At 35.6% G+C, this 23,292-nt stretch overlaps 2 protein-coding genes and 1 long non-coding RNA gene across 11 annotated transcripts in view; all 3 read left to right on the top strand.

The window, feature by feature from the left end:
* The window catches only part of relch (RAB11 binding and LisH domain, coiled-coil and HEAT repeat containing), a 55,305-nt gene extending 48,445 nt beyond the window's left edge, over positions 1-6,860 (top strand). For 5 of the 9 annotated variants that reach the window (XM_016495309.1, XM_016495306.1, XM_016495304.1 and 2 more), the window contains 6 exons: positions 571-634; positions 800-938; positions 1,146-1,262; positions 3,442-3,530; positions 3,829-3,899; positions 6,467-6,860. In XM_016495309.1, coding sequence (XP_016350795.1) covers positions 571-634; positions 800-938; positions 1,146-1,262; positions 3,442-3,530; positions 3,829-3,899; positions 6,467-6,587 — 601 coding nt within the window. In that variant the 3' untranslated portion in view covers positions 6,588-6,860. Of the gene's footprint in view, positions 1-169; positions 253-570; positions 635-799; positions 939-1,145; positions 1,263-3,441; positions 3,531-3,828; positions 3,900-6,466 lie in introns of those variants that run through there. The other 4 variants (XM_016495308.1, XM_016495305.1, XM_016495310.1 and 1 more) reach the window with 3 other exon arrangements.
* A 3,751-nt stretch (positions 6,861-10,611) lies between these two features.
* LOC107695382 (tumor necrosis factor receptor superfamily member 11A-like) lies at positions 10,612-23,292 on the top strand. Its single transcript, XM_016495266.1, has 10 exons — positions 10,612-10,940; positions 14,619-14,691; positions 15,029-15,154; positions 15,241-15,387; positions 16,513-16,597; positions 17,225-17,301; positions 19,317-19,421; positions 19,514-19,563; positions 19,873-20,131; positions 22,769-23,292. Exons 1-10 carry the CDS (start codon positions 10,866-10,868, stop codon positions 23,053-23,055), a joined length of 1,284 nt encoding a protein of 427 aa, XP_016350752.1. The 5' UTR covers positions 10,612-10,865; the 3' UTR covers positions 23,056-23,292.
* Positions 15,908-16,308, top strand: LOC107695413 (uncharacterized). The gene is made up of 3 exons (XR_001634991.1): positions 15,908-15,962; positions 16,215-16,238; positions 16,298-16,308. It is a non-coding gene; the product is annotated as an uncharacterized LOC107695413 (long non-coding RNA).

Here is a 23,292-nt window from a genome sequence, read left to right as displayed (position 1 = left end):
GCTTTTCACAATCCATTCATCTGGCCCATGGCATGTTTGGCTGCCAGTCACTCTTTCCCAAAGTCCCCTATAGCACTACAGTCTCCTCTACCACCCTCCTTCCCTGCTAGATTCTTGGCCATTTGTGTTTGACCCCCCCGTCTCTCTTTTGCATCTGACTGGTTTGCAGCTGGTTCTTCGAGGCATGAGCGAAGCCTTAATTGACAAGCGAGTAGCTCCAGCCCTTATTACCTTGTGCAGTGGTCCTGAATTGTGAGTTAACCGCAGCTATGAGACACTTTAAAAACCAAATATCCTGTCTCCTCTCCGCATTCACTTGGTTGGATATTTTTTATTTTTTTATTTTTTATTTTCTTAATGGGGGGGTATTTGGATATTTGTTGACTGTTTCTGTTTTGGTTTTCATACTGACATGGGAATGATCATGTGGCATTAATCATCTTGCTTACCACATATTCCATCAAGTGATTGGTATCTCATGGTTCTGTTCCATTCATGCATCTTTTATCATTTTAGTGGGGAAATGTATGGTTTCTTTTGGATGTGTAGTGACGGATTTTCTGTTTTCAGCTCAGTGAGGATATCAACAATACCTGCCTTCGGAACAATTATGGAAACCGTAACGCAAAAAGAGGTACATGTCTTCCGTATTACAGATACTTCACACAATCCACATATATTTGTAAATATAGCTTACAAATTGAATAGAGAAACCCTTCTAAATATAAATTGGGACTAGGGTTTGCAAACTGTATAGAGAAGCTCTTATTTGTTTTTATGTCATGTGTGTGTTTATTAGCTGCTAGAGAGAGTGAAAATGCAGCTGGCCTCTTTTCTGGAAGACCCCCAGTATCAGGACCAGCATTCTTTGCACATGGAAATCATCAAAACATTTGGAAGAGTAGGACCCAACGCAGAGCCCCGCTTCAGAGATGAATGTGAGTGTCATCACTATATGTTTACTTGCTTATGCAAAGTTTCTCACTATTTGCACAGATAAAAACACCATAGCGTGTTGTAATGTGATGATAACAGTACCGTCATGCTTCTGTGACTCTGTTTGCCCTTTAGTGCACGTACATTAGTGCGGCAGATGTATTTTCTGTCTCTTTCATGTCCTGTTCTCTCTCTGTTTTTTTCCACAGTTGTTCTTCCTCATTTGCACAAACTGACTCTGTGCAACAACCAGCAGACGGTGGAGAGTAAAAGGATTGACATTGCCACTCAACTGTTTGAGGCATACAGCGCCTTATCCTGCTGTTGTATCTTTTATAGTCACATAAGAGAGACGTTTGACTTAAACAGCCTGTTTAGAACCACTTTTTACTGTTAATCACCTTTCATCTTGCCTCACATAGCATGGTTTTGACTATTATGAACTAAGGAATAGTTCACCCAAAAATGAACATTTGTACTCGCCCTCAGACCATCCAAGCTGTAGATAAGATATAGACGAAGTTTGCTTTTTCATGGGAACAGATTTGAAGAAATATAGCATTACTCGCCAATGGATCCTCTGTAGTGAATGGGTGCCGTCAGAATGAGAGTCCAAACAGCTGATAAAAACATTAAAAGAATTCACAAGTAATCCACACAACTTCATTCCATCAATTAACGTCTTGTGAAGAGAAAAGCTGCATGTTCAAGTGTTTTTATTGTTTTTGTAAGCCTCGGTAATGCCCAGCGGTTTGCATTTCCAAAATTTCCAGAAGTTGATTTTTCTCTAAGAGGGAACATTTTGATTACAATTTGAAAACAGATAGGCTGCGGAATTGGACTGTACACCTCCACTGCTGATGTTTGGGAGCAGAAGCCATCTTTCACTGGTTTCTCTACTGATTTTGTGGCGTATGGCAGCTTGCACAGTATAACCACCGTTTTACCTCCAATTTCAACTTAAAAACAGATACTGAACACACAGTCTGTGTGGCCACTTTCTCTATGTGCTTTTTGAATTTTTGAGCGATGGTCAACTATTTTAGCTGGACATGAGTCTCCATAGCTGGATTTGCATTCTCACTCTCTTTTTTTATTTTTTCCACCTTTTTTTTCTGAGTGCTTCATCGTTGCGAAAATGTTTGCATAATCCCGCTGGCAGGGAAAGAAAGAAAATAAACCTCAGCCATTTTTGTACACTAAATTGCAGGGTGGATGGCAGAATTTGTCGTTAAACGCTCTGTGATGTTGTTCGTTTGAGTGAAGAGAGCCTAGCCCAGCCCTTTGGTCAGGATTCCCAGCACACATGCCTTTGCAGATGCTCTTTTGTCTTGTTCTCCCCCCATCTTTCTCCGTTTCATTTTATTTTTGTCCGCTGTGTCACAGTTGAGACCCCCCTGTAGCAGTGGCTTGCCCCCCGGGCAGTTTTGTGAAACCTCATCCTGTCTGTGTTTTGAGGTTTTGCAGCATGATCGATATGAGGTTGAGTCTGGATCGGTGGACTGTATACCGGTGTGTATTTACTGTAAAAGTGCAAGTCATTATTGGAAGGCGATAGGGGTTTAACTGTGCAAATTTCTCACGGTTTCTATCAAGTTTTGCGGTGGTCACGGTTTCGGTTTGGTCTCTTTTAGGGGTGCACGATCATCAAGCTTTCAGCAGATACCAATAACTCATGTTAAGACTGTTTGATGTTTAATTCATTTGCGGTTTTTGGTAGATTCAGCTGAATTACCAAAGTTATTCTTGAAAATCAAAATTCATACATATTTTGAATTATTGTTTATATTTTCAGATTAATTGTGAGCAGAGCTCATGTGTTCATTTAGTAAAAATGTAATATTTTGCAGTATTATGAATGTCATGTATTTTCAGCAAATATTGGTACATGTGGTTTAATTCTCATTTATTTAAAATAATTAATTAATTGGTATATCATGTAATATCATGGTGTATCATGTAATAATTGATACATCATGTAATTTATTTAATTGAAGATTAACAGCCATAACTGTAGGTTTAATATACTTTTAAATTACTTTTTTTTTTCCAGTCTTTTTTGTTTTCACTCAGTGACTAATAGTTTTATTGTAGCTTTATGTTTTTCAGTGTTTTAGTTTCAATTTATTTAATGAAACATTTATAGATCCACAGTCCTAATTGTAGGTTTATAATGAAACTGTCACAGATTAACAACACTAATTATAGGTTGATTATAGTTTTACATTTAGTTTTTATTTTATTTTCGTTTTTTTGTTGTTGACTTTTTCTGTTATATAGTTTCAATGTATTACATTTTTATTTTAGAGCTTTAGTATTTATGCGCTGTTGTGTATCAATGACTGAAATTTAATTTGTTGCCATTTTGGGTTTTATTTTTAAAGTCATATTATATATTATTTTACATAGTGTGTGTGTGTGCGTGCGTGTGCGTGTGTTTATGGCTAGACGTGTATATTTCACAGGTATGTTTGACATAGTCTTTTCTTAACTCTGGGGCTTTAGTTATTTCTGAAGAACTCATGATAAATCATTTCCTCCCTGGACTGAGATGTTTGAGGACAGATATGGAGCAGCTCTCTCCGGAGCATGAGGTATTAAATCAACATTTTAAAAAACAAATTGGGTTTTTTTTCATGTCTGTATGACATAATTACAACAACCACCCATAATCCTTAATTAAATACAGACGCATAACATTATATCCTTTTCCTAAGCCTAGTCTAGTCTTGTCTTAAAGTTTTATCACGCTGCATGTCATATAACCCAATTTCTATTTATTTAATTTCCTTTGCCTAGTAATGTCCAGCTGATGTGCGTGTGTCTGCGTGTATGTCAGACTTCCCAGCAGTGCTCTAAGAATACTCCCTCCTTTTCCCATTTGTCCTTTAGGTTATTCTCAGTTCCATGATAAAGGAGTGTGAAATAAAGGTGGAGAACAAAGGCATTGGAGAGGCACAAGGGTGAGTAGACACACTCTTTCATTTTATTCATACAGTCACCGGGTTTTGTGTTTACTGCAAATGGAGCCTCAAATCACTATATGCAAGAGGAAAATCTAATGATTACAGTGTCTGCTTCTCCTGTACTGAAAAAAAAAACAAGTGAACAAGTGCTCATTCAGTAGCAGAGTAAAAATAAATAATTCCACAGGAGTTCTCAAGCACTACAGCACTCAGGAAGGCTTTTCGCATGATAATTTCCTCAATTTATCTGTTTGAGTTCAGCTTGGGTTTGACTCCGTCTCTCCACTGCTAGGAGAGTTCCCATCAGGCATTGCAGGCCACTGGTTTAGCCACATGATTATTGCAAACCCACTCCATTTGGGCTGTGCCTGTAGGCCAATGGTAATGCTGCTTCATATTACACTTGTAGCAGCTGTGTAAAGCTACATGGAATCATACACCGTTATTTGTGACCCTGGACCACAAAACCTAATGATTTTTGGCATAAAAGAAAAATCAATAATTTTGACCCATACAATGTTTGTTTTTTTTGGCTATTTGCTAAAAATATACCCCAGCGACTTAAGACTGGTTTTGTGGTCCAGGGTCACATTTATGTAATAGTTCCACTCCAAATTTGGTGCGGAGTGTTTTTTTCTTATATAAAAGGTAGTATAATATGCACTAAATGGATTTTTATTTGCTGAAGTTTGCAATTTTCAAGAGTTGAATGACTTGGTGAAGAAGTGAGAGGGTATGTACAGTCAGATTTTCGCTTGCTAAGGACTCTCTCTAACTGAGGGTTTCCAAAACGAAACGTACCCAGCTTGCGAACACGTGTGGCACTCTCTACAATCTTTAATCTGTACGATGTGGCTTGATTATAAACAGCACTTGTCTTTTAAATTTCACAGTTGGTATCGTAGCAACGCTTCCAGTGGTTTTGTTTCATGCCTCTGTGAGATATTTATAAATGTTTGAACTTTATAACTGCAGTGAAGTCTATCATTGTGACTGTCACTACAAGTCATGATACATCAGTCGAGTCTGCCTCTCACAAATGGTGTGGGTTGTTCTGCCACGGGTTATCTGGGATTCTTTTTTTATGTTTAATTAGTTGGGTGGGTGACATTTTAAGCATGAACGTTTTGCGGGAACCAGTTTGAGAGAGCAAGACTTAAAAAAAAGATGCAAAAGATATAGTGATTGACCAATATTGATATTTTATAACCGATACGATACCAATTATTTGCATGTTTATGTGCCCGATAACCGATATGCAGAACCTATATTTATTTACTGTTATAAAGTAAATAAATGACTGAGTGAAGTAAGAACATACTTCACTTTGGTTTTTCCTCTTTTCAGTCATCGTCTTTATTGGGAGAGGATCTTGACGGATTATCTACGTGACTCCGACTTCACGAGACTAATGATGAGCATAGACAGAGAGAGAATTCAATTCAGCGCTTTTATTTCCAACATGCGCTTATTCATGGCTGCATATTATTTAAGTCAGGCAAAGTTACGTCTTTATTGGTACAGGACTTTACGGATTATCTTACGTGACTCCGTGAGTTGGTCTCTATTTCTTAGAGCCAAGCTGCATAAACTACATATCAGGCATTTATATAATGCATCTAATTTGTGCATAAATGGCTGTTATGTTAAATAAAGTTTTTCCTAATTGAACTATGGCCTAGTCCTGGCTTAAGCTAAGCCCCGTCTGTGAAACTGGGTTAAAGTGATTTATTGAATTTCTGGTGTTTTTAACCATTCAGCAGAAATGGTGGTGAAATCTTCACTCAAAAATGATCCTATGCATCACATAACTATGTGTTATCTCTCTTTTCGTGTGACCTTACAAAGTTTTATTCACGACCGATCTGCCAAAAAAAGTGAAACTATAAAGTGACAACGGATATATACAAAAAATAAAAATAAATAAATATATATATTAAGCAGATCAATTGCATTCAACTTTGATAATAATAAGAAAATTCAGCTTTGCCATCACAGGAATAAATTGCATTAAATATATTTGTTAAATTGTAATAATATTTCATAACATATCATAACATATATATATATATATATATAGTTTAAAAAATAATCAAGTAATGTGTTTCTTTTTTACGCTAAATACAAGAAAGCATGGTAATTTTAATTTTTAGAATGTAAAAAAATATTATTTTAATAATATTAATACATAATAATTATGAAATAATTTTTAGAATATAATTAATAATAATAATGTAGCATTTAAATGAACCATAATGACATATGACAATGCATAGTGATCAATCTTTTATTTTTACTGAAATATTTTACTGTATGACAAATGCCACACAGAGAGTGGAAATGAAAGAGATTCAGTGAATTAGAATCAGTTAATTGAAACAAACTGATTTCCAGAATGAAAATGAACTTATATAAACTCTATCATAAAACTGCACGTAACACTCAAGCACTGGGTGACCAGTATCATCTTTGCCTGTCCGGCCCTGTCAGCAGCCGGTGCTTACACGACCCTTGAGTGGCGGGTGGATGTTCTGACCTATGAATGCTGTTCTGTCTCTTTTCAGGTCCATCTCTATTGCAGCGAGTCTGGTGGGTGAGGATGCAAAGACCAAGTTTCTAAGTAAGATGGGCCAGCTGACCACCTCAGGTGCCATGCTGGCGAATGTTTTCCAGAGGAAGAAATGAAAGCTGCTTGGGGTGTTTCCCACGACCCTCCACTTTCTGGGATCTCCTACTTGAAGTCAATCGTCTGCCTTTCTTTTGTTCGTCTTTGATTTGATAGGCTATATTTTTAACATATTTATGTCTTACATTTTTTTCCAGCTTCCAAAGAAATTTGCACTCATGTGTCAATGTTTTCCTTTTTTTTTTATTATGATTTTATTTCAGAGGCTTATTTGCATCACTTCACCTGTTTTTGTTTGTTTTTTGGACAATGTGAACTTTATGAAATCAAAACAATGATTCCTTCCTCGTCTTGCCGTCTTTTATGTGTTGCTGTGTCTCTGGAGAATATTTTCTACATAAGTGTGTAAAATTGTCCGGGGTTTTGTTTCTCTTATTTTGGATATGCTCCAACAGTAAATAACTGTAAAATACAGTGAATCGAGAGAACAGTACCCAATATCATGTATATTTGATTCGTGTCATAAGATAATAAAAAGCGAAGACCACTTGTGTACTTATGTACTTCTGATTCGGTGTGTCGTCTCTTGAACTCTCTAAGATTGCCTTTCAGATGTTTTTTTTGCTTTCTTAGACATCTGGCTTAGTCATAATAAATCTGCATTTAAGGACTTCTGATACAGCAAATCAGTAGCTCATTGTTTGTTCCTCATGCTATCTGGCTCCGAGGTTCATATCAGTTTATATACTCTCTATATACGGTCTTTAATGCAACTGAATTGTGCTGCATATTTTACACTTCGACAGGTGTTACTACAATAAACGCTTGGCCTTGAAAACCAACGAAAAAACATGAGAACATCTAAGATGTGGCTTGTTTTACCTCTGCATTTGGAGAAAAAGTTTCAAAGTTCAAGAGCCCTTTGATCACGTGGTCAGCAGTTGGCGCAAGGAAATCCTGGCACGATCCTATAGAAGCCTTCGTTTTGGATGATTTATTGACTGAACGAGAACGACATTTGCATATTAATTTTAATCTTTAACTTTTGTGTTTACCTTCATCGCTAGTGTAACATTTCTTCTTTCATGCAATTCCTGGTTTAAAAAAACAAGAGAGCTCATATTTGCATAAAATATTTTCTTTAGCACGAGGTGACCTGCGCATGATTTGGAGCTGATCCACTATGGTAGTATGTGGAAATTTCATCAGCAGGGATAAGTTGAAGAGGACTGTGAGTCAGATGCCAGGAACATTTCCAGACCCGGAGAGAGGAGAGAGCGGCTGCATAAAACCACGGGAACGTTCTGCCTCCGTGTTTTTATTCCTGTTGACTGAGGCCATAACAAGACAGCAAACAGGAACTAAAACGCCTGGGTTCCTCTCCTAAAGCTTGCAAGTTGGCAAAAACATTTTACGGGTGAGAGGATAAATGAAAAGAGTCAAAATTATGACACAATACTCATAATTATAAGTCAAAACTAGGCGATGCTAAATCATATTTGAGATTAAAAAAAAAAGTCAAAATGCCATGGCCATAATCATCATTATATAAAACCCAAAACTATGAGTCTAAATATGGCATACTAAGCCATAATCATGAGATGAAAAGTGACAAAAAGTTTACATTTGACACAGATAAAATGTCAAAATCATGACAAAAAGGTTAAATTATGAAAAGTTATAATTATGACATTAATAGTCAGAATTATGACAGCTGAAATTGAGAGAATGTTATTTTGAATTTGAAATTGTGAGATAAAATGTATTATAAAAATAATTATACTCGTCATAATTAACTATGTAATTATTGTAATAATATTAGTAATTATTGTGATTTTAATCTCGTAATTTTGACATTTTATCTCATGATTCTGGCTTAATATGTCTTATCTTTACTCAGTTTTAGCTAAATTTTTCATATTTTTCATGTTTATGTCTTTTTATCACATACTTTTGATCATTTTATGTCATAATTTTAGCTTTTTTGTTTCATGATTATGGCCTAGTATGTCATATTTTGACTTTTTATCTCAATTATTTAGTTAATCTTAGTTAATTATTTAATTAATGTCAATTATTATTTAGTATGTCATAATTTTGACTTTTTATGCAATAAATTATTTTTTTATATCATAATTTGCATTTTGACAATTAAAAAAAGACTGAATTATCTGATATTTTATGTGACTTATTGACCTTCACACAGTCATGAGTGGCTGCACTACACATGCCCGACCTAAACATATCACAATTAATTTTAATCATGAAAGCATAACATATTCACATTAGGTTGGGTTAGTTCCGTGTTGTTGTTTTTTTTCATGCTTGAACAATCGGTCTGTTGTGACATCTCTACATCTGCCTGACATAACAGCTTGGAGAAGCCTCCAGGAATTGAGGACACTATGTACACCTGATCTGCATGTGGGGTGGTGCGGTAGCAGCATGAAGGAGAGCGCATGGATGCCAAAACTTGCCCTTCAGCTTTTACCGATGACTGTTATTCAAAGCAGGCAGCGGTGGCTTAAAGGAAAAGCATGGCAGCTTTGTGCTTGAAAGCAAGAGGATGGTAAATTAGTGAAAAGTTCTGGCAATGTTTCAAACACCCCCACCTACATCTCGAGAGCATCGCTATCTGCCCCATTCACCCACTTAGACAGATGCCAAGTGAGCAATTATGAGCTGACAGTTAAGCAAGATAAGAATTACAGGCAAACAACTCACAGTTTAACATTATAGAATTACCTTCTGTTCAGAGAGGCCACAGACTAGTGGACCATTACTTTAATCTGATTAAGAAACATTATTTTTAATTTAATGTTATTCTTCTGAAAACTGTGTAAGGTCCAGGACCAGAAAACCAATTTGAAAAAGAGCACAGTTTCCTTATCACTTGAGGTTAATGTGCATTTCGCAGGAGAAATTAAGTTTTACCTGCTGAAACTAATGGAAAAAGGAGGCGATATTATGTATAGGCCTGCAAAATATTTAATGCACAAAATATGGAGTTTGTCATAGTAAACACAGGAAACAGTAAACTACTGTATTTGCATTACATACCAGTGTATTTATGATTACGATAATAAATATAATTTGAGTTGTGCCAGGATAGCAGGTTGCATAGCAACCATTAACAACCTAGCATTTGATTGGACGAAAATCTGTGTAGTGCAGGATGAGTCATTTTATATGTAATAGAGTTTACATCTCGCAATTCTTTTTTTTCCCGCCATTGAATAAATAAAAAATAAATAAAAAACGTAGGCTACCTAGCTGCGACCTCTCACTTTTTTACTCACAGTTGCGAGTTTAATTCTGCCTTTTCTTCTCAGAATTTATATATTTTCAAAAGTCTCAATTACTTCTTTTTTTATCCCATGGTGGAAACAAGCTTCCATAACTGAGGCTAGACTCTAAAAAATGCTGGGTTAAATACAACCCAGTGCTGGGTAAAATAGGGACAAACCCAGCAATTGGGTTGTTTTGACCCAGCGGTTGGGTTACTAGCCAGAAGGTTGGGTTAAACATTTAACCAAACCGCTGGGTCAAAGCAGCCCAATTGCTGGGTTTGTCCCTATTTTACCCAGCACTGGGTTGTATTTAACCCAGCATTTTTTAGAGTGTATGTTCAAATTGTATGCTTGCTCTTTTTTTTTTTTTTTTTAAGAAAACGATAAACATTTTAAACAGTAGTATATTACAGTTTTTGTTTATTCTTAATCCTATTTTCCATAAAAGTTTTAATTTGGCAGTCCAATCAAATTATGAGTCAAGACAAGAGAGATGCTATTTAGGTTCATCCACACAGAAAGTTGAGGGGCAAATCAAGTGCATTGCATTATGCTCTGTTGCATGTACACTAGCAAATAGACTTCACTTTTGATTTATGGGGTTTTAACGGTACCTCACAACTTAAAAGTACAATGTATCTTCACGTTGGCTATAAGCGTAAACTAACGCGATACATGTGCTTGACGTGGCGCGGTAAAATAAACTGCTACAGAGTTGAACGCTAATGACTGACAGTGATTGTCTGGTTATATGAACGTCACCCCGTTTATATGTGGACTACTTTGATTACGAGAAATGGGAGGAGCGTGTGAAAAAAACGGAGCAGATTCCACATGACTGTAGTGCAGTGGAAACACAGGGAGAGCAGCAGTCGAGGCGTGGGTGAGTGAACATCATGGGACGTAATCTCAGCGAATGAACTACAGCAGTCTGGAGCTTCATCCCTTCATCCCAGAGCGCACAGCTGCGTCTGCTGCTGAACCTCACTGGACAATATAACAGCACTGAAACTGAGATTACAGAGTCCTGTTTTAAAGTTTAGAATAATGAGAGTGAATTTTTCTGCTAGTTGGATATTTCAAGGATGGATCACACACTTCGTTCTTGCTCTGTGCACGCAGGTAGGTTTGCTTAAGTGTTTGCAAATGATTCTTATAAATCAAACTTTGTTTTTGAATTGTATGGGATTAATATAAACTTTAGCTCTATATTTTTTGCACTCTGTTTACTGGAAACTAATTTATCATCTAAGTGCTAAACTACCTTATTCCCTTCTATTTATTTCAGCGCTTTGTTGCGGAAACGGGTTGTGTACATTTAGTGCTGTAGTTCCGAGTCGTGAATGACTCGTTCGTTTGAGTCGGACCTTTGCAATGAATCTCAAAAACTGGTCTGATCGCTTCGTTCGATCTGACTGAATCGCCGCAAACGGTTCTCGTGTCGACAACTTCTTACCTGTCTCTTTCAGACAAGTCCAGTTCGTAATGAATCAAGATTCGTTAATTTAGAAGCGTTTGTAGTGAACTGAGGATTTGACTAATGGGGCGAAAAGTAAGTAATAGCTAGCCGAACGGCGGAAATGTTAAAAATATAACGCACTGCAAATAAATGTTTGTGACTTTATTGAGTTTTGTCAACACGAGCACGAAACGAGTTGGTTTTAATAAACAGCATTTAATCTTTTCAGTTAAGTGATGTAAATTAATTTGAACATGGTTTAACATTATTAAATCTAAGATTAATTGTGGCTGCAACAAACTAAACTGGGACACATTACTTCCAGTGAAGTCCGAATGATGACGCAATGACAAGAGAATTGATTGATCTTTTTTTAACCGGTTCATTGAAATGAACTGTTCAAAAGAACCGCTTCGCAGAAATAGCTGGACATCCTGTCACTAACTTAGTCTGTTGTTCAAAATTGAGAAGACATACCTAGACAAAAGTGCTTTCTAGGCTGACCGCTCACTAGGTTTTTGAGACACATCCCCACTCTGTCCTTCCCTGTCAGATTTTTCTGAACTTTTCCCTGGAATCTGAATTGTTGCACACTTTGAGGGGAACTCCATGTGGATATGTATGTTTCTGGCATTGTGCTTTGTTCATGATGGTTCTAACCTCAAGTGTGCAGTGTGTGTTTTTTTTTTTTAATAAGAAATCATTGGATCTTTCCGCCAAATGTAAATGTGATACTCATCAAATGTAAATTATCATTACATTCCTAGGAATAGAGTAAAACTCCAGCTTAAAACTCCAAAAACTTTTGTTCCATGCAAACATTTCGGGAAAAAAACCCTAATATTGGAATTTGACAACATCTATTATATTGTGGTTTGTGAAATTAGCAAATTTTACAGATCTTTTTTTTTTCATTCATTCATATTTTCATTCATTCAGTTGTTTTCTGAGTTATCTAATGTTGCATCAGGTCAAACGTTTTAGCATGTTTTCTTTTGCATCACACGCAGGTCTGAATATGTGGTTGCCGGGTTGTGTTTTGTTGAACTATTTATAAGCTAAATTATTTATAAATGACTTTTATTTATATATTCACTTGTAGAATACAGTAACACAACATAGCTATCTTTTTGCATTCAAAATAGAACAAATGCAAAGCAATGCACATGACTTGACTGAACTGAGTCATTAGAACTGTGAGTTATCTGAGTGCTTCTGCTATATCCTGTGAGAACTGATTTCTCTGTGTCCGGTGCGTATTTTCTAACATATAATTTTTCAGGGCGTCGCTGACCATGATCTTATATATTTAGTCAATGAAAATATGTTTTGTTGCCCGAGTATAGCCTTACATTCAAATGTAGAGGATCAGAAATGAACTCTGGACATTCCTTTTGGGTTTCCTGTGTTTTTTCACATGCGTTCATCAAAAGGTCTTTAGGTCCTTCAGCAGTGGTAGAAAAACCCTCAAAATTAAATCTTTAACTATGTATAAAATCTTAATAGAAACAAAGAGGAGAATATTTTCAAGTATTCAATTTATTGAATGTTTATTGTAATTTATTGTTTTACATTTAAAGGTGATTTTAATAAAAAAATGACATTTAGACACACTGCAGTAGGAGTAAATGTGTGTGTGTGTATATATATTATACTGAGTTTCATGTACATCAAGGAATATAGGACATGTTTCATCATTTGAATAAATTGGTTTTAGTGAAGTGAACTAGTCCCTTGTTTAGACAAAACTTGTTGTCATCAACAAATCTGATAAGGAAATCTTATTTCCTCATGAATTTCCATGATACCCACGGATTTTTCCAACTGGCATGATGGATAAATCCATTGATCCATGATCAATCCCAGGAAACCTGTATAGGAAAATGTTTGCTTCTGCTTTTTTTGTTTTTTTTGCTTTAGAGAGATAAAGAGAGCTTTTGTATTTCATAAATCGTCTTCTGTAGTCCCTAATACAAACAATATTTCTCTTCCATTTCTATCATTTGAAAATATGTGTTGGCTAGAATACAGAAAACTAAGGCTTGAAAGCAATTTATTTTTCACTGGACTGTGCAAAAAGTTGAATTTGAGCATTATTTCTACCTATTTTAACAGTCTACAAAGAAGCACCTGGTACTTCAGCCAAGTCCTTTTCACCTCCACGAGAGCCCAGTATGCTGAGCTTGGCACTATTTTCTTTTTTTATTGTCTTTTACATGAGTGACAGCTAGATTTTCTCAGATTTGCACTGAATTAAAGGATTGCATTTAATTCTGCCCTGCTGTTAAACCGTGGAATGCTTTTGTGGTATCTGGAGGGATGTGGGTGGTGTTCTTTGCTTTTCTTCTTGCTTTTTTCTTCCTCTGAGTTGGGCAATACCCCCTCACCATACACACACTCCCCCACTCTTTCATTCCCTGATGCTTTTACCACTCAAATGATCCTTATTCCTTGAAGATTCTCATTCCCCGACCAGAGAATATTCAAACAGGCCAAACTTTGTGTAGTTTTTCTGTTACTATATAAATCACCCAACGGACTGGAGATACAGTGACCCCCAAAAATATCTGAATGCTTAAGCCACACTTAAAAATGCCTGAATGCCATTGCATCAGATTACTGACTAACCAATTGGCATGCAGTTTAAGAAAAATAACAAAACATTTTTAAGAAAGAATGTTTTCACAATAGTAAAATAAGAAATGTACTATTCAAAATTAAATTGATACTAATCAAACTTGGGACCCGTTGGTTAAAAGTCATTGTAAACATGGCTCAGAAAGGTAAGGCTTGTTGTTAGTTTTATGTTGTGAAAAAGAATATGAGCTACCATTCAAAAGTTTGGAATTGAAAAGATGTTTTAATATTTGTGATAGAAGTCTCTTATGCTCACCAAGGCTGTGTTTGTTTGATCAAAAACACAGTAAAACAGTTATAATGTCAAATTATTACAATTTAAAATGTTTTTTTTTTTTCTGATGGCAAAGCTGAATTTACAGCTGCCTTTACTCCAGTCTTCAGTGTCACACGATCCTTCAGAAATCATTCTCATATGCTGATTTGAAACATTTCTTTTTATGAGTGCTAAATAGTTGTGCTTCTCCCATGGTAAATATCTGTAACTAAAAACCTCCCATGGGTGACCTGCGAGACTCTCAAAGCTGCACAATTCATTTAGTATCTGTCTATCATAAATGTGTGTTGCTGTAGTTTGTCATTACGTTTTGCCATTTAGCAGATGCTTTTATCCAAAATGACTTTTAAATGAGGAATATCACAAACATTTTATCATATAAGAGCCAATACATTTGTTTAACTATTGTTGTAACTTTTAATTTCAGGCAGGGCTGGCCATAAGCTGCCAACAAAACGAATATGAGCACAACGGGGGATGCTGCAGAAAATGTGAACCAGGTGAGCAGCAATGCAGACTAGTTTATTATACTATGTAGAAAGACACTATAAAACAATCCATACATTCATTTTATGGTGTGAGTGAAGCCTGTCTGGGAAAAATAAGATCAGGTCTAAATCGGCTCGTTTTTTCCCATTTTAAAAAGCAGAAGGATAAGAAAAAGAGGAAGAGGCCTACACACACCCAAACGAACTATAACCTAACTTCCACTATACAATTCAGAAGAACATCATCTTTCTCAATATGCATTCACTGACCTTTTCCAATGACTTAAAGAGCTAACACATTTGCATCTTTAGATGGGCAACTTATTGCATGATTTTCCTTTGAATGCAGGAAAATACATTTTCGCCCATTGCGACGGCAGCTCGAGCACAAAGTGCCGTGATTGTGGCCATGAAGAATACCAGCCGGACTGGAACAGTGACACTAAATGTATTCCTCAGAAGTTCTGCGATGAGGGTCAGTGTCACATTTTGTGTGTAAAGAAAGAATGTTGTTTAATTTTGCATTATATTTTGACACCACGCACCAATCATTCTCTGCAGGTAAAGGATTTAACCGCACTCGTTTACACAACCCTACAGCGGCTGAACCTTGTCAGTGCAAGCAGGGTTTCCACTGCTCTCTGATCAACTGCGAATACTGTGAGGCCATTAAAAAATGTCCCGCAGGAGAAGGAGTCGTAATGGGCGGTAAGAGCTTGTGGTGACTCTAGTCTACATTGATAAAGGGTTAGTTCATGACATGAAGGTGAGCATAGAATGATAGAATTAGAATTTTAGGGTGAACTATACATTTTATAAGCTTATTCAGAAGTTTAAAGTGGGAGCCATTAATCATATGTCTTCTAGATAGATGAAGTGTAGGCCTTCCCGTAATTGAGAGTGCAGTAAATCAGTGGCTTTTTCAGCTCTGTGGTTTTGAGCACAAGGTTTAGTGCCAAATGGAAAGGAACACTATAATACAGTTTGCAGAAATGGATCTGGACACACTGTAGTTTACATTTTATCTTTAGCATCTAGACATTTACACTGTAATTAAAATTAAAAGACATCACATGGCTTTCTGTAGACTATCTCTATTTATATGCTCTGTCTATCTGTCGTTCCTTCTATTATATCTATCTATCTGGACAGATAGATAGATAGATAGACAGACAGACAGACAAACAGGTAGAACGGCCAGACTGATGGATGGATGGACAGATGAATAGAACAATAGAATGGTAGATAGACAGACAGCAATAGATGGATAGTATGATTGATAGGTGGATAGATAGAACAGTTAATAGGTAGATAGATGATGGATGGATAGATGAATAATAGGTGGATAGATAGAACAATAGATAGATGGATGGATGGATGATAGATGGATAGATAGAATGATGCATGGATAGACCGATGTATAAACCAATTAAACGATAGAACAGTAGGCAGGCAGATATAACAATAGATAGGTAGAATTATGGATAGGTGGATAGAAAGAATGGTAGATGGATGATGGTCAGATGGATGGGTAGATGGATGGATAGAACAATAGAACGGTGGAAAGACAGATGGAGCGATAGATGGATAGAATAATGGATTGGTAGATAGATGGTAGATAGAATGGTAAATGGAACGATGGATAATAGGTGGATGGATGATAGATGTATAGAAAAATGGTTGGATGGATAGTAAACAGAAATACAAATGAGAAGGAAAATGAATGCAATAAAGTTATACTTAAGATAAATAAAATAAGCTTTTGAATGTGCTCAATTGTCTATTGAAATCTGTCTCTCTGTCTATAATTCTTTATCGCTTTCTTCATTGTAGAGACGGGCAGAGCTTCCTGTGTGCCTTGTCAATATGGATATTTCTCAGATTCCATATCAATAGAAGCCTGCAAGAAATGGACAGAGTGAGTATGCCTCTAATCTAAGCTTAAAAAGTCAATACAATAACAACTCCATAGGTTTAACAACAGCTGGGAGTGTGCGCCACAAACATGCCTGTCCTCTGAGTCACACACACACAACTGTTCTTTAACAGGACTCATTTGCAAAGTCACAGCTCTCATTCTCACAGGCGTTGTTTGTCTGGGGAAGGTCTCAGGCATGCTTGGTCATTTTTTAAAGCCCCCACAGTCTTACCGCACTGTGGTATTATGATTAATTTCACCACCACTTCCCCTAGAAAGAGCCCCTTTTCTTTTTGCTCTTTGTATTTGTGGTTCCTCGTAGAAGAGAAAATTGGGACTGATCAGATCAGAAGTGACCAGACTGTTTGGCTGCCCTCTTTTGATATTCTATTCCACACTGTGGTATTGTGATTAATTTCTCCACCACTTCCCCTAGAAAGAGTCCCTTTTCTTTTTGCTCTTTGTATTTGCGGTTCCTCTTAAAAGAGAAAATTGGGACTGATCGAACCCGAAGTGACCAGACTGTTGGGCTGCCCTCTGTTGATATGTCTAATTCTATTCCAGTTGTATAGCTTACAATATTTCCAAAGCATATTCACTGTATTGATATATCTAATTCTGTTCCAGTTGTAAAGCTATCGGCAAGACCGAGAAACAATCAGGAAGCTCTAAGACAGATGTGGTGTGTGGAGTCCATTCTACTGGTAGGTTATTTAAAATGTTTATGTTCGGCCTCAAAAAATGCACGGGTATTGAGGAACTATTGAAGCTTAATACAGTGATTGAAATGATCAAAATATCAGAAGAATATCAGAGAATTTTAAATCTGGTCATGTCATAGAAGTTCTATAGTAAATACATACAGAATAAAAAAATATTCATGAAACAATTCTTATTACTATTATTAAAGTTGAAAACAGATGTGCTGTTTAATATTTTGGTGGAAACTATTATAATATTTTTTCTTGGATACATGAAGAGCATTAGACGGGCAGAGCTTCCTGTGTGCCTTGTCAATATGGATATTTCTCAGATTCCATATCAATAGAAGCCTGCAAGAAATGGACAGAGTGAGTATGCCTCTAATCTAAGCTTAAAAAGTCAATACAATAACAACTCCATAGGTTTAACAACAGCTGGGAGTGTGCGCAACAAACATGCCTGTCCTCTGAGTCACACACACACAACTGTTCTTTAACAGGACTCATTTGCAAAGTCACAGCTCTCATTCTCACAGGCGTTGTTTGTCTGGGGAAGGTCTCAGGCATGCTTGGTCATTTTTTAAAGCCCCCACAGTCTTACCGCACTGTGGTATTATGATTAATTTCACCACCACTTCCCCTAGAAAGAGCCCCTTTTCTTTTTGCTCTTTGTATTTGTGGTTCCTCGTAGAAGAGAAAATTGGGACTGATCAGATCAGAAGTGACCAGACTGTTTGGCTGCCCTCTTTTGATATTCTATTCCAGTTGTAAAGCTTACAATATGTCCAAAGCATATTCACTGTATTGATATATCTAATTCTGTTCCAGTTGTAAAGCTATCGGCAAGACCGAGAAACAATCAGGAAGCTCTAAGACAGATGTGGTGTGTGGAGTCCATTCTACTGGTAGGTTATTTAAAATGTTTATGTTCGGCCTCAAAAAATGCACGGGTATTGAGGAACTATTGAAGCTTAATACAGTGATTGAAATGATCAAAATATCAGAAGAATATCAGAGAATTTTAAATCTGGTCATGTCATAGAAGTTCTATAGTAAATACATACAGAATAAAAAAATATTCATGAAACAATTCTTATTACTATTATTAAAGTTGAAAACAGATGTGCTGTTTAATATTTTGGTGGAAACTATTATAATATTTTTTCTTGGATACATGAAGAGCATTTATTTAAAATAGAAATCTTCCATAGTATTATAGAATCTATACACTCACTTTTATTTAAAAAAGGATTCTTACTGATATTTACATATATGAATTTGAATATATATATATATATTAATTAATTTACAGTATTCAAAATCATATATAAATTCACACGCACACACACATTCCCAATATTCATTTACAGTATTCAAAAGTCAGATATACATGTATAATATATATTTAAAAATTTAAATGTATATATTTAAAATTCCTTAAAATCCAGTAGTCTCAAATGACTGTAAAAGTCATGGAAAATTAATTAAAACATTACTCAAAATGAGTGGGAACCCACATTTAATGTGATGTCTGGTGTATGTAATTGTAATTGTCTGTAATCTGCCAACTTGAATCGACATGCACAGCTGCCAAATTTTCTCTATATTGTAATCATTATGATCACATATGTAACAATCGCTTTAATGAGCTTCTGCCTAAAATTAATTCGTGTTAGCTAGCTGTATGATTCTATTATCTTAAACCGTTCATTTGTGAAATGAACATTACTTGGACACATTCACTTCTGCTTTGTAATGTAATGCTTTGAAACAATGTGTATTGTGAAAAGCACTATACAAATACATTTGAATTGAATTGAATTGAATTGAATTGTAATTTTTGGTAGGAATAGTTTGCATGTGTTTCTTTGTTGCTCAAGACATTTTGCCACTCATGCAAGAGCAATAAATGTGATTGTGCAACACAGAAAACAATTTACTAGACCCTCTATGATGATCTGAATAACTGAGAAGCTTCACAAAGCGGTGTGACGAATAAACCTCCTCATCCTCCTCAGGTATGACACCCTGGGTGCTGGTGGCCATCCTCTCGGTCATCATTGTGGTGTCCCTGGTTGTTCTCTTTTTGTTTTGCTGCAAGGATAAGCTGAACTTCCTCTCAGGTAAATTTAGTTCAGGGTTATGTATGTTTGCTACATTTTGTGGTAGATTCTTGTCTATGTTGTTGATTAAAGCTTATTTTCTGACACCACAGTAAATCTACGCACTTGCGTCCAAAACCTGAAAGGAAGTAGGAATCAACAGGTAAGTAAGAAAATCTGAAAACTAGCCTTGTTCCAAAACCTAGTGACGGAGACTTAAAGCACGTGCACACCAACAACAATAACTATATTAGCATCCACAACAATGGACTATAACGTTCTGTGTATTTTAAGCACTCGCAGAAGTAACATTGTCTGTCATTTTAAAAGCTTTTTAAAACAGAATTTTCATCATTTATCAGCTGGAAAAAATTATTCTGAAAGTGATTCCAACAATATCATTCCTCTGTTTTGTTTTTGTTATAGTTGTGATGTGGACTGCCCTATTATCACACAATTATAATGATAACTCTGTCTGGACTACAGCAGCCCTGCTGGCAAAGAAGCCATGTCGGAGATGAGAGGCATCTATGGGGAGCGAGGTCCGGTTGAAGGGCTGTATAGACAGAACGAACCTTGTTGCTGCAGCATAGACTCCACCACCGTTCCACCTCTGCGGTCGGTCAGCGCTAATGACCAGGGCCTTTCACTGATCCACAGCGATGACCGCAAACTGTCCGACCCCGATGCAGACTTCCAGAACCAGTGCTCAGAATCCGCTCTCACATCTGGTAAGATATTATCGCATGCAAAAATAGTGACAAAACGAATGAAAAGCTGTCTGTGCATCTGAGGTATTTGAAGCTGTTGCTTCATAGTGCAGCACACGCAAATCTGTTAAACTCATTTAGCACATGTGTTTGTGCCAGATTTACAAGCACTGTCATGCGATTCTGTTTCAATTGGACAAATACGGCATGATATGATGTGAAAGATTGGAAATGATCAAAGTCATGACCTCAGAATAGCAGGTCAAAAATGCAGAGTGTGGAAATCATTCCCGTCTCAGTGCTTTAATCATGAAACAGATGGCCGAGCTAACAAACTAGCAGCACACCATTGTATCGGCTGATGTGTTGCACTGGTTTTCTGGCCATATATCACGTTTCTACACTGGTGGATCCCTGTGTAAACTTTTAAAAGTGCTAGAAAACAACCATTATTAAATGTGAATCTTTCTTTACTAAAAGTTTTAGCTACTATTAATAAAATACTATATAAATAAAATTAATTATAAATTGTGTGTATATACTGTATATATATATATATATATATATATATATACTTATTTGTATAAATAAATAATATATAAAAATATATATATAATCTAATATAACCTATATATAATCTATGAACTCTATATATTTATAAATTATAAATATAAATGTATTTATATGGGGGATATGATGCAAGGATTCATTAAATCGATTAAAAGTGACAGTAAATGTTACAATAGAAATCTATTTTAAATTAATGTTCTTTTGAATGTTCAATTAATCAAAGAATCCTGTATCCATAAACACAGTAAGCAGCACAATTGTATTCAATGTTGATAATGATAAGAAATGTTTCTTGAGCAGCAAATCAGCATATCAGAATGATTTCTTTAAGCTCAAGGACACTGAAGATTACATTACATCTGATCTAAATATATTTAATATAGAAAACAGTTATTTTAAATTGCAATATTTCACAATATTAATGGTGACCATAAGAGATGTCTTTTAAAAACATTAAAAACTCAAAAGTTTTTTACTGTAGTGTATATCTTTTTAAAATAATTTAATCATTTTAAATAATCATAAGTACTGGCAAAATAAAGCTTTGCATTTCAATAACACGTTACTTAACAGTGTCTGTGTTACCTGTATTCCATCCTATTGTTATTAATCTCCGCAGAGGAATTACACAATATTTACACATGTAGGTCATTAGTGTTATTCAGTAATATCTAATGTAAATGCACAGTAACCTGAACACTAAAATAAAGTGTCACGTCTTGTAGTAATAATTAGAACAAGCACATTCAGGTCATGTGCATTCCAGTAAGTCGTGTTTGTGAAAATATGGCAGGCAGCCACCGCAAAGACTGGGTGTAGGGTCCTTTATGGACCAGTGGCAAAATGACTAAAAGATGTGTGAAACATGAGTCATTGATAGTTTGTGTGTATATTCAGAGAAAAAACAGGAACCATATAATCTTCTCATGTTGAATTTTTAAGTGGAAGGAAAGGAAGCAGTTTTGTTGCTCAACAGAGGTTGACACAAAAACAGCTTTTTGCCAATTCAGTGCTGACGTGGCATTATTAGCTTCCAGTTTGTAATGTAGACTATTTATGTGGACCACTAAACATCTAAAGTAGTAGGGGAGCGTATTCACGTGTTTCAGCAAGACTACAAAGCAGCCTTTTATGAATGAAAAGTACACATCTGGTTGCATTAATATGCTAAATGTTTAGCCTTAAAATGTTCTTGTTTAGTCTTCCATGGTTATTAACTAAAACTAAAACCATTACAGTATACATATATACACACACACACACAGTATACATATATGCATATTTTTCATTTTTCATCAGTTAATGTTGAAGCACTAAAATAACTAAAACTAAATAAACTATAACTAAAACTAAAACAACACAATTACTAAAACTAACTAAAATGAAAACAGACAATATAAAAATAATTAAAATAACTAAAAGCTAAATCTGTGTAGACATTAAAAGAAAAGAAAATATACAAAATTCCAAAAGAACTAAAAAGTAAAACCTAATAAAAACTATATAGACATTTTAAAAGGAAACAAAAACGAATAAAAATGTCGAAAAACCAAAACAAAATTACTATAACTAAAATGAAAACAGAAAATATACAAAATTACGAAAATAACTAAAACCTAAAACCTAATGAAAACAATATAGACATAAAAAAACTAATAAAAATGACAAAACAAAACAAAATTACTAAAACTTTCAAATGAAAACAAAAATATAAAAATTACTAAAATAACTAAAAAAGCTAATATGACAAAAAACCAACAAAATTACTCAATTAAAAATGAAAACCGAAAATATAAAAATTACTTAACTAAAACCTAAAATAAACACTATATAGACATATTTAAAAAATAATAAAAATGACTAAACAACAAAAATACTAAAACTAAAATGAAAATAAAAACAGAAAATATAAAAATAAAATTCCATATAATTAACAGAAACTGCAATAGTACATCAATGATGCTAAAATAACACTGGTGTTAATTTGTCTCCAGGAAAGGAATGAATATTTAGTTAATGGAAATATAGTGGACTATTTCTGCCACCTTCCGCTAACACTGGTTCTGATGTGTTGTCTGTTTTTGGCAGGTCAGGTGACGGGAAACAACAACACTACTTTTATCTCCAGCGGGCAGGTGATGAACTTCAGCGGTGAGGTCATTGTGGTGTATGTCAGTCAAACGTCACTGGGGAGCAGCGGAGGAACAGACGAACCCTTCAGCTGCCCGGTTCAGGAAGAATCCAACGATGACAGTTTTCAAAATGAGCCCAAATCTAACATAACCGCAACACCGCAGGCCAAGAGCAGGAATGGACACCTGGAAAAACACCTGCCCGTGCAGGAAATGACCAACGACTGGTCCTGGCAGAAATAAAAAGCTTCAAACATTTCCTACTAGACTGGAATTGACTTTGTCTCTTTTTAAAATGATTATTATTGATTAAGGATGGGTGTACGACAGCCCGTATAGCAACTAGAGTGCTATTTCATGAAAAATGCTATGCATTTGTTGACCTACGTATTTATATTGTATAAATTAGCTACTTGTTGTCGGTTTTGCGGTTTCAGCTTTGAGAGGATCTCACTGGTGCGGATGCTAATGAACGGATGA

This window comes from Sinocyclocheilus anshuiensis, unplaced genomic scaffold, assembly GCF_001515605.1.
Source record: "Sinocyclocheilus anshuiensis isolate Anshui unplaced genomic scaffold, SAMN03320099.WGS_v1.1 scaffold110, whole genome shotgun sequence".
Classification (NCBI taxonomy): domain Eukaryota; kingdom Metazoa; phylum Chordata; class Actinopteri; order Cypriniformes; family Cyprinidae; genus Sinocyclocheilus; species Sinocyclocheilus anshuiensis.
This window is presented reverse-complemented; position numbering and strand designations above follow the sequence as displayed.

Coding starts and splice junctions, on each gene's coding strand:
- LOC107695382 (XM_016495266.1), top strand. CDS start 10,866: ATGAGAGTGAATTTTTCTGCTAGTTGGATATTTCAAGGATGGATCACA. Junction 15,155..15,240: donor TCAGAAGTTCTGCGATGAGG/GTCAGTGTCACA, acceptor CATTCTCTGCAG/GTAAAGGATTTAACCGCACT. Junction 20,132..22,768: donor AGAATCCGCTCTCACATCTG/GTAAGATATTAT, acceptor TGTTTTTGGCAG/GTCAGGTGACGGGAAACAAC.